Below are 11,619 nucleotides of genomic sequence, written 5' to 3' on the forward strand. Positions count from 1 at the left end.
ACCGGAACCACCTCTTACACCCACCCCGCCCCTTACCGCTCCTCGCGGGATTCGCAAGCGGGACGTGTCGGACCTGGCTCTGATACCATGTCAAGAGACTGGCCAATACAACCTAAAAGACTAATCGTTTAAGTGCGGAAAGCCAACCTAATCAAGAGAGGTGGACCGGAACCACCACTGACAGATATCTGCTACTAATCTACTGCTATGAATGTTCCTTTGCTGCCCAAGTTCCTTTGTTTTCTCATATCATCTGCTCATCTTCTCATATGTTATCGATACACTTCTGCAACACTAGTTGAGTTGGAAATCATGCACACAACTGCTGCATGAATCATATTGTTATTTGCATACTTAGTTGTGTGGGTAAAGTTTGTATTTTTTCCCCTCTCTCTCTATTTTGGAACCTACGTTAAGTGATTCCCAAAGATCAAGTTTGAAGACCAGCAGAACAAAACACAAGGTCGTCCCTGTTGATCATCCCACAGCTTCATCCAAAGACCTTGAACCTACACAGGTAGAGTCTCGAGTCTGCTATTACAAAACCCACATAATACTTACATGCTCTCATTCCTACTAGTAGAATTTTCCCTCAAATCGATAGTGACATCTTGGGCTTCATCCCAGTAGGGAAGCAGAGGTCTTGATGAATTGCTCTTATCATTGAAATTTTTTCTTGTCGCTACAAAGGCATGAAAGCTTGCCACCTTGGATATTATAAATTTCTTTGCATCATTGCTATTTTAATCAAAAGATCACGATCTCTGTTTGGTATCTATGTTCGGCTTCAATGTATTAACAACAATTTTTACGTTCAGATTGCTATTTTTGGACGTCCCTACATTGTGAAAAGATCAAAGCTTCGTTGGTAGCGACAAATTCGTCTTCAATTAAGTGCCAAATTTTCGTCTGCAATAGCAAGAAGGATCTACTTCTTTTGTGCAGACAGAAGGATCCAACATGTTATCTTATTACAATATGCTGCTACGTGATTTATTTCTGGAAGTTGCTCATTACAATCTCGCAGTTGTCTAGTTGATTGTTAAATCGTCACTATAACAAGTTTCGGATTGTTAAGTTTCTCTCATGCATCATTCCAACTGGCCTCTCATTTTCCTTTGGATGTTTTTTAGTGTTTAATCCAATCACCCATATCGGATTGATTCTTCTCAGGAAATCTTTGGTCTTGTCATAATATTATTGAAAGGTTTGGTATAATATTCATTACAACTTAGTGTCTTCATAGGGTGTATATCTTCATTGATTACACCATTCCAGCCATTACGACAATTTCATTGTTGGTTGTCTTCATCTGATTTGATATTTTATATGGGTGGAATATTTTCTAAAGCTTAAATCAACATGAGTCAAACAGACAACTTTGGCACCGGACACTCTACCATTCAATCTTAAAATCTCATAGCTATCTCACCATCTGATAATCTATTACATCCTGTACTAGTATTCTATTGGCGTCGCCTGAGAGATTAAATCTGATCAATGGACATATGATTAGATGATATATGATTAAATCTTATTCGAACAACAATGAAGTAAATAACGTCTGAAGTTTGAAACTTCGTATCACACAACTTATGTTGACTTGGTACCTCAACACTTAATCTAGAGGTTTAATCCATTATATTAAGTTGTATATTGACTCGGCTTCACTCAGCATCTTGACTTGGTACTAGACTTGGTTTGACTCGGTTGCTTGACTCAATCTGACTCAGTACCTTAGCTTGTTGGACTCAGTCTTTTGACTTGGCTTAACTCAGGATCTTAACCCAGCTTGACATGCTCATTGTGTCTCATTACCCTCATTGCTGCATATTGGGATATTTTCTATTGAAGAAGAAAATCCTTGGATTGATGACCTTGTATTATCACTGTTGTCAACTTGCACTACAATGGTTCTTAAAAAGAACCAGAGGCCTAAAGACTGTCATTGTCAAAGAATTTGCACTGCTTCGGAAAATAAAGTGTCTAATGGCTTATACAAATAACCAGGGCACCCCCAATCAGGTTTCTCCTATTGCTTCTACATATATAACATGTATAGTTTCAGCTACTTCTCCATCTTGATCATTGTCTTTGGGGCCTTTGAGCACTTGACAGGTAATGGTACCTTCCTGAATTATATAACTCCTTGTTTACTTGATAAGTTTGTTTCTATAGCTGATGGATCCCAAACCAAGGTACGTGGGCAGGGTTTAAATTTGCTACACCCACTCTTCATTTAAAAGATGTCCTATTTGTCCCTAAGTTTCTACTAAACATTTTATCCATTAATCAACTCACAAAAAAGTTTTAATTGTTTCATCACTTTTTCTTCCACTTCTTGTGTTCTTCGGGATTTGAAGACAAAGCAGGTTATTGCTGGAGGCCATGAAAGAGGGGGGCTCTACTATCTTGATTCACCAACACTAACAGCCACACTAGTGTTCAACATACGGCTCTTTAGTGGCACAATAGGTTAGGACATCAGCTATCCCTTTTGTCACTCAAACAAATTATTCCCACCTTACTGTCCATTTCAAGTCTTAATTGTGAGGACTGTCCAGTGAGAAAACACCAGTGGAGTACTTATTCTCCTCGCAATGAAACCAAAAGTGTTGCCCCATTTTCTTTAGTTCATACTTATATATGGAGCCCTATGAATATCTCCAATGTTTCCTGGTCAAAGTATTTTGTTACGTTCGAGGATGATTTCTCTTGAGCTACATGATTGTTCCTCTTAAAAGAGATATCAATTTTTTTTTTCCATTTTAAAGTCCTTTTGTGCCATAGTGTCCACTCAGTTCAACACTACCTTAAAGATTCTTCGCTTCAATAATGCCAAGGATGTCTACTGATTTCCAATTTGTTTGCCAAGGAAAAGGCATAATTCCTCAAATCTTTTGTGTCTACACACCACAACAAAATGGTGTCACTGAAAGGAAAAATAGACACTTTGTGGTTTCTCGAGCTCTACTCCATCATTTGTATGCGCCTCACTTCTACTGGCCCCATGCCATCCACACAGCCTATTATCTTATTAATAGGTTACCTTGTGTTTTGTAATCGTACACCATATTCTTACTTTTTCTGGTGATAAGCTATTTTCTCTTTCCTTTGAGAGTTTTTGGGTGTAGTTGTTTTGTTCATAATGCTTCTCCATATAGTACTAAATTGGATCCCAAGGCAATTAAATGTATTTTTTGGGTACTCTCGTACTCATAAATGATATGTGCATTACAATCCATCTATTAATAAATTGTTTGTTTCTAAGGATGTCACATTCCTTGAGGCCCAACCCTTTTATCCATTCACCAGTGCCCCACCTGGTCTTTCTGCAGTTAATGAGTTTTTTAAACCTATTGTGACAATTGATAACTCCGAAACTCATGGCCGTATTGATGTACCTACCCCGCCCCCTGAAACATCGGCCGACACTACACTTATGGAGTCTCCAAATTCCTTTGAGGTAAGCTTTTCTTCTCCACCTCCTATTTCTGCCTATTGCTCTTCATAAAAAAACCTAGAGCCTACACCCAACCTTCTACCTCTTACCCCATTGCTTATTTTTTATCAACCCATTGGTTATCACCATAGTGTTGTCAGTTTTTTGCCTCTATTTCTTCTGTTGTTATTCATCAATCTTATCAGGAGGCTCTACAAAATCCAAGATGGAAAAAAGTCATAGACAAAGAAATGACAAAGTAGTAGTACAAACATATTTAGCTCCTTGGAGGTCGGCTTTTCCAAACACCAAATTGTTTAGGAATTTGGTCAATCAACGTGTCGACATATCTTATTTGATCAACCTTACTCTAATGCCTTATTGTAGACAAATCTTATTGGAACAATTGGGTTTGTTCAAATAACTATGTCCTAGTAATCTCCTTTAGACATTTCTTGTCCAACCAACTCTGTTTGAACTTGTCACTAGCACCTTCATCTAGCATTTCTTGCTCGATTGAGAAACTTTGTTCGAGGGCCATATAATAATATTTTCTCACCACCTTTCTCAAGTACACAATCAAGTTCATTTGTTATCATCAAACCAGATAGAACGAGAATCTAGAGACAATCACTATCAATAGCTATTCCACATAGTGTTTTGTTTGTATATAAATTATTCGGTATGTTATATCATAGTATATCAACATAGGAAATAAGTTAATTGCCTTGTTTTTTTTTATAAAGTATAGGGGATAATCATGTAAATAAATAAAATACTAATACATTATAAATTCATAACATATGATTGTATACACAAAGCCTAAAAATAATGATGTATAAAATCATTAAAAATATTTTAAAATCCTTAAAAAAAACACTTGAATAATCATTTTATCTCAAACATGCATAGATTTAAACAAAAATTTACTAAACTACTCTTATATATAATAATCGGATTTAGTCTGACAACCTTTACCTATTTTTGTTTCATTTGATAAACACTAAAGAGTTAACTAAATAAAATTACTCAAATACTAAATCAAATAATAATTTTGATTCTATTTCTTTTCCATTAAAAACGATACGTAAAAAAATCAGATCTTCCCATTTCCAACTTCATCAGCTGTTTTCAGAGTGGGCTTCATCAATTCGTGAGCACTAGACACCGTGACTGCTACCAGTAGCTTCCAACGTCTAATATTTTGCCGGACAATTCAAGCGACTGCCGTCATCCATAGGCCAAACCTGCTACCGCAACTGTCCTACAACATCTCATTCAGATAACTAACGAGAGACGCATGATATTTGCTAATATTCTCTTGGAGAGGGACTGCCCACCCTAAAAGGCTTAGCCATAAATCTGATTGAGCAAAATCCTTCCTCTGGCTTCCTCACTGAAAGTTCCATAAGAAAACTAAATTATTTGCAGCACATTACGCAATTCAACGGAACGTGCCCACATCTCGCAACTTCAGGTTTGTACCTTTGTCACTTGTAGCAAGTAGCAAAGAGGAATACCTCTCCTTTGAGCTGAGAATTTATTTCCTATAATTAACCAGTATTTTACAACAACTCCATAAACAAAGAAAATTGTAAAAAACCACCAGCCTTACATGACTCTCCCCACCATTTAATTAGGTAGAAACGAATATGCCTCGAGTGTAACAAACAGAAAAAAAATACCCTCACATATTCCATAAGAACCACCACCAAAATTTGGACACCCTCCCAAAAAAAAAAAAAAAAAAAAAAAAGAACCTAATATGTTAGTTCACCGACACCACCACCTTCACACAACCTTCTCCACTTCTGTACTGCTGCTAGCGGCGGTGAAAGTAACAAGAAAACATCTATATCCAACCCCCCCTCCCCCCCCCTAACAATTGGTGGTAGTGCTAGTTGTTGGCAGTTAACTCTACAGCACCCTCCAACAATCTGTGACCTTTCAACAGCGGGAGAACCAAAAGACTTCAACGTTCAAAAGCCATGGAAAGAAGAATATCCTATAAACCTATGAAAAATAAAAGTGGATCCCTATCAAAACTTATATCATTAAAAAAAGAGGTCCAGTAAAAAGAGGGGACTTCAGTCCCATGCACTAGTAACACCTGGACCATATCCACCACCACCTGGACCATATCCACCACCACCACCACCACCATAGCCAGAAGATCCATAGCCTCCACCACTGTTGCCTCCACCATAGTAATCTGACCCACTTCCTCTACTGAAAGCACCATCCCTACGGAAATCCCGGCCCCCAAAGCGCCCCCCACCAGATCGACGGTTTCGGCCCCCGCCACCATACACAGAACGAGCTGCATAACGAGACAGCCAAGCAGGTACCTCCTGGTTTGATTCCTGCATCAGTTCTGCCAGGGGCCTGGCCAAGGAGGAATTATTTTCATTGAAGAATGCAGTGGCAAGCCCAGACTTTCCGGCACGACCTGTCCGTCCAATTCGGTGGACATAGTCATCAATATCATTAGGGAGATCAAAGTTGACCACATGGGCAACATGGGGGATGTCAAGACCACGTGCAGCCACATCTGTGGCCACAAGGATTGGGGTCGTGCCACTCTTGAAGGACCTTAATGCTTGTTCTCTTTCCTGAAAGTTGAACAGCCATTTCGTTAATTGGTTAAGCTCAATGGTAAGATATGCTTCTAAACCACTCTATAGGGGGAGAGAGGGTGTGCAAGTATATGAATGCTTGAACAATAACACATGTACTGAGTTGTAATTGAACCCCAAATTTTTTTATTTTACATTAAAGTAGGCCAAACTAAGTCAACATCCTATCTGATGTCCTATTTTTTGAACTTATCCACCAATAAGTTTATTTTGTTTTATCAGGTCTCATTACCTATGCTTAGAAAGAATATAATCTTTTGTCAACTTAACATGCATTTAAAGTTTACAATATATTTGTGCTTAAAAAAAAATGAACATGCTTTCAATTGTTCCCCAAAAAATTGTCTTAAAAACATTAAGACGTGACATTTACTTTTTCACAAAGATTCAAACAATAATATACACAAAAGCAAATCAAAGTCACTAACAATGCAAGATTGTTAACTATGTAATGACTAAGAGGAGAGGGTACAACAGGGGCCCAAAGAGTAAATACAATAAATATAATAGAAAGACTCTGTAATAACTATTGAGTCATTTGCTTCATCTAAATCGCAAAAAGATCCCACACACCATATATCCTAAGTTCAATTTATTAACACCAAAAATATTCCAATTTTTTCTATCAACTGTTGAATACGAGGAAAAACACCAAAAGCAACTTTACAAATAGCAACAACAAACTTCGACAACTGGAAGACCTTGAACACATCCCTCCAAATGCACAAACATAAATATTCATCTAACAGTCAATCTGCCTTTTTTTTCTTCAAAACCTACTTAAGAGCATCCATCAGTAAGTATTTACTTCTTTAGGTAATAAATATGATGGTTATTTAAAGCGCACTCCGTCATGGATAGAGACTTATTCAGGGAAAAATCCATATTATTCTTTCTTCTTAGACTTTCTTTAACGTTCTTTTAAGAAATATTAATTAAAAATAAACCCCAAAACAAACAGTGTGACCATTGAGCCAAATGGCGCAATCCAATAAGAAATCCTGATAGCATTTATTTTGCAACCAAAGGACAAATCTAAACACTTAAAACTATTAATTGAACATAATAAATAGAAGAAGGTGATCCTTAGCCTCTCATGGTGAGATTCTTCTCTCAATGACAACCTTTATTTATATTTGGAGAAGCATAAACAATTACAGCTGAAATCCGCAAAAACACGTTAGTGTCTATCTCTCTCGGAAAAGATTTAAGAAAAACAATCCTAGTACACAAGAAAAAAAAATTGAGCAATCACCAAAGCCCCCCTTCTCTCTTCTTCTCAATGGGAAAAGTACTCAAGAGATTATGATACCAAAAGACATTTACTAACAATATATGTCAATGCAAAATGAAGATAACTCTTTTGTTACATTTCTTCCTTCTCATAGTAACAAGAATAGATTGCGGCAGACAAATGGAGACATGTGTCAGGGTGTAATCTGATAACCCCTTCCCCTTCATTCATACTTTCCCATCCCTTCTCACATCTCATCATCTTCCACCTCGACAACTATGCTAGCTTCCAACCTATTTCTGTGTGAAACTTTCATATTATCTATTCAACAAAGAAAACTAACTGTACTAACACTCTTAAAACGGGATAAGCATGCAAAGGCAAAGCAGGAAACGAGGAAAGAAAAGAAATATCTTGCAGAATTGTAACTAGGAAGTTTTCAAATTACCTGTTGTGTCCTGTCACCATGGATGGTTGTGGCAGGAAAGCCATTCATACACAACCAGTGCTCCAAGGAATCAGCTCCTTTCTTCGTCTCCACAAACACCAAAGTCAGAGCTTGCTGAATGACAAAAACATGAAGTGATTATATACAAGAATCTATATCCAAAAGAAATGAAAATAAATAAACTGTTATTCCAAACAAATCATTAAATCCAATGAAAATTAGGAAACATCTTTGCAAGCGACAGAACTTCACAATAACTTATTCCTAAAACAATATAAATCAATCCTAGTACCTTTCCGTGGGCCCCATTTGCTCTTTGAGCATGTAGAAGATCCATGAGATGGCTTCTTTTGTCCGATTCATGGACAAATTCAACCCTTTGAACAATCAAATCAGTGCTTGAGCCAACTCTACCCACCGCCAGAAATATGTAAGTTGAAAGAAAATCAGAAGCCAATCTCTGCATGTGGAAAACCATCAGCATTATAAAGATGCTTGAAATTTAAGAACAGCAGAGTTGCAAGTTTAGAGTTTCAACTTAACTGGAGCAAAAACTCAAACAAAAGATCACATATATGAAAGAAATACAAGAAAACAAAAAATGGAGAAGAAAGTGCATCTAATCTGTCAAGATAATATAAAACCTACCTATGTACATGGAATAGTCGAGAGCAAGGACCCGTTCACAAATAGTTTTGACTGTTATTAGATTCAAAGAAATTCAAGCACATCAAATACATAGTCGAATTTCTACCAAGGAACAACACAGCTCAAACAAACCAAGCAGGAAAAGCCCCAACTAACTAAAAGGATTTCATAGCACAATAGAAACATGTGAAGTATGTGGTATAGTGCATACAAAGATCTTCCTAACATTTGCTCAGTAGATAACTGATAAAAGAAATTTCAAATAGTCCAAGAAAATTTTTAACCGACTCCTGCAGTAATCAAACAAACCTGAATTTCCTTCGGGAAGGTGGCACTGAATAGCATTGTCTGCCTCACACCTCGCTGAGGCATGTCCATCTGTTCCACAATCTTCCGAATTTGTGGTTCAAACCCCATGTCCAGCATCCGGTCAGCCTCATCAAGAGCCAAATACCTAACCATTTGCAATGACACTCTAGCCCTCTCCAATAAATCTACCAGTCGTCCAGGAGTTGCAACAAGTATATCAACACCCCTCTCCAGGTCTCGCAGCTACCAATAGTACAATGCAATTTTCAATTAGAGTATGAAGATTAAATAGTTACAAACAATTGACAGTGAATAACACTTAAAAGAAAAATACATTCAACAAGTGCATAGTCACTTCCGACCACTGGATGAACACATGAAGGGAAATGCAGTTTACAGTAAACTAATTCAAGCAGATGATGAGAGAAAGAGAAAAAAACAGAAACCAAGAATAGCAATCCCTCTCATATGGCCAAGAACTTACATAAAATAGTCCATCAGGTCCTCAAAACAGCAATATAATAGTTTCATGGTAATCCATAACGGAAGCAGCTTTTCAGACATTACTTATGATTGAACAAAATATTGATGAAACAGGAGAAATAAAAAATATGAAAACCCCTTCACCAGGTTAATGGAATTAATTATCTTAAGAAAGTACAGAAAACAAATCATGAAATATTTTTTTGAATAAAAAGAAAATGTAATATTGCATCTGCAAAACAGATAAAAAGAATAAAACATTAAGAAAATTACTTCTAAGAGTTTATCATAGTAGAGTCAGAAAATATTAGCTGTGGACAAATTCAATAAGCACCACAAAGTGTTGATAACAATTGCTCTCACCAAGACCGCAATAACAAAAGCTTAGTCAGCATCAGAGTGTATAAAAGTTCCAGGGCTCACTTGAAGCACAAAATGTCAAGAACTCTTTTTTAATGTTGACTATGCACACAAACACAAGAAGAAAGTACAGACCATACCCTGGTGAGAGTTGGACCCAAGACTTTAAAATATTTTTACAGGACAGTGAAAATAACTCACGAATTAAAATCGGAAACTTAAAGTGGATGATGAATATGAGGACTATATTTTCATCAACAACCAAATAAAGGAAGTGTCTAGGCAAACTACAATGTTTCCAAAAATAATAAAATTGCAAGATTTATTTGAAAATTTGGATTTTTCAAGACAGTTAGACCCTGAAAAGCTTTTAATTCTTAAAACCGACATTAGAAATCTAATGGACAGCAGTAGAAACAAACTAAGATAAATTACTGGAAACAAGTTAATAAAAAAATAACTAATGAAAAACCAAATGAGACTATGGGAAACTAACTAAATGATTCCAAACCTGTTGATTAATTGGAGCCCCTCCATAAGCTACAACCACCTTGACGCCAGTTTGGTAAGCAAATTTTCTAGCTTCCTCGTGTATCTAGAATCAAATGCCAAAAAGTCATAATTACTTAGAAACAACATGTGAAGAAAGATCATTAAACCAAAGGTTCATTATATGATACCTACCTGGCAAGAGAGCTCCCGAGTAGGAGAGAGAATGAGAGCAAATGGGTAGGCAGTCCGAGCCCCCCTTGGCCTCTGAGCAAACTGACCCTTCATAATACCACTTATAATAGGAAAACAGAACGCAGCTGTTTTACCCGACCCAGTCTGTGCACAAGCCATCAGGTCCCGACCTCCAAGAGAGATAGGGATAGCATGGCGCTGGACAGGAGTTGGTCTCACATACTTACATCTCCGTATATTTAGATTAAGCGCTTCCCCCAGATCAATCTCAGCAAAAGTATTTACTGGCGGGGGTACATTATCCCCACTAGTCTCTACTGGAATATCCTCATAAGCATCAAAATTAATCCCTGTATTTTCCTGTTCACCAAATTCAATCTCAGTGTCATCATCATTTTCGAATGGATTGACTTCACGTTCCCTACCGCGATCCCAGTCACCACCTCTAGTGCCCCAACCACCAGCACTGCCACCACGTCCACCGTAACCAGGCCTACCAAAATCACGACTAGGACCTCCCCAACGAGGTCCAGCTGGAGGAGCATCGGAGGAAGATCGAGTGCCACCAGATAAAACGTCGTTAGCTGCGGGTGCAGCGGACTCAGACGAGGGAGGGCGGTTGCGAAGGTGCGGGGGCACGTAAGAAGATCGTGCAGGGAGAGTTGCGCCACCTGAAAGTCCGTTATTGGCAGAAGAACCAGCAGCTGTGTTTTCAGCTGCTGAATTCGCTACAGAATCTGCCCAGGAAGTTCGCATAATTAAGATTGCACTGTTCTGCTATCCCACAAACCCTAGATGCTGCTTCTGATCCAGAAAAGCACACAAAAATCTAGCACTTGCCGCCGAATTAAAAAACCTAAGCTTGTCCACCATAAACAGCACAATCAAAGAAAAATCGCAGCAATCTAAAGTGTCCTGTATATTTTCGAGATAATCCAGATATACAGCCTTGGGTAAAACGCCTGAAAGCACCAAATCCTCGATCTCAGCAAATAATCAATAAGAACTTCCAAAACGTCCCAAGATAGAGGCAGAGGGAGAAAAGGAGAGAGAGAGAGAGAGAGAGAGAAAGAAATCGAACCAAGAGAAACTATATCCAAAATAATAAGACGAAAGCAAGAAGAGAAAAAAAAAGACCAGCATACAAAATACGGCGATGATATAAAAGAGAGAAGAAGGGGCGTAAGGTGGAAAGAAAACCTGATAGAGAACATGCAGCAGATAGGCTACGAATCGGTGTTAAGAAACCCTAAGAAGTTGCAGACAAAATCTCGCTCTAGCGTGCGGCCCGACACAAAAATATCTTTGATCCCCTTGCTTTTCTCCTCTTTTTCCACAAAGGTTGGTTTTATCTCTCCCCTGTTCTCACCCTGTT

General features: G+C 37.9%; 1 protein-coding gene across 1 annotated transcript; it reads right to left on the minus strand.

Annotated features, from left to right (window-relative positions):
- Window positions 1-4,946: 4,946 nt before the first annotated feature.
- Window positions 4,947-11,619, minus strand: LOC137936742 (DEAD-box ATP-dependent RNA helicase 37-like). Its single transcript, XM_068781602.1, has 7 exons — window positions 11,445-11,619; window positions 10,245-11,206; window positions 10,072-10,155; window positions 8,718-8,960; window positions 8,053-8,220; window positions 7,761-7,874; window positions 4,947-6,054 (listed from the first exon to the last, which is right to left on the minus strand). The coding sequence occupies exons 2-7, from the start codon at window positions 10,998-11,000 to the stop codon at window positions 5,530-5,532; spliced, it is 1,890 nt and encodes a 629-aa protein (XP_068637703.1). The 5' UTR covers window positions 11,001-11,206; window positions 11,445-11,619; the 3' UTR covers window positions 4,947-5,529.

Source organism: Aristolochia californica, unplaced genomic scaffold, assembly GCF_029961685.1.
Source record: "Aristolochia californica isolate CCGP_79_NKW_82.1479 unplaced genomic scaffold, dmAriCali1.0.hap1 SCAF_7, whole genome shotgun sequence".
NCBI classification, from domain to species: domain Eukaryota; kingdom Viridiplantae; phylum Streptophyta; class Magnoliopsida; order Piperales; family Aristolochiaceae; genus Aristolochia; species Aristolochia californica.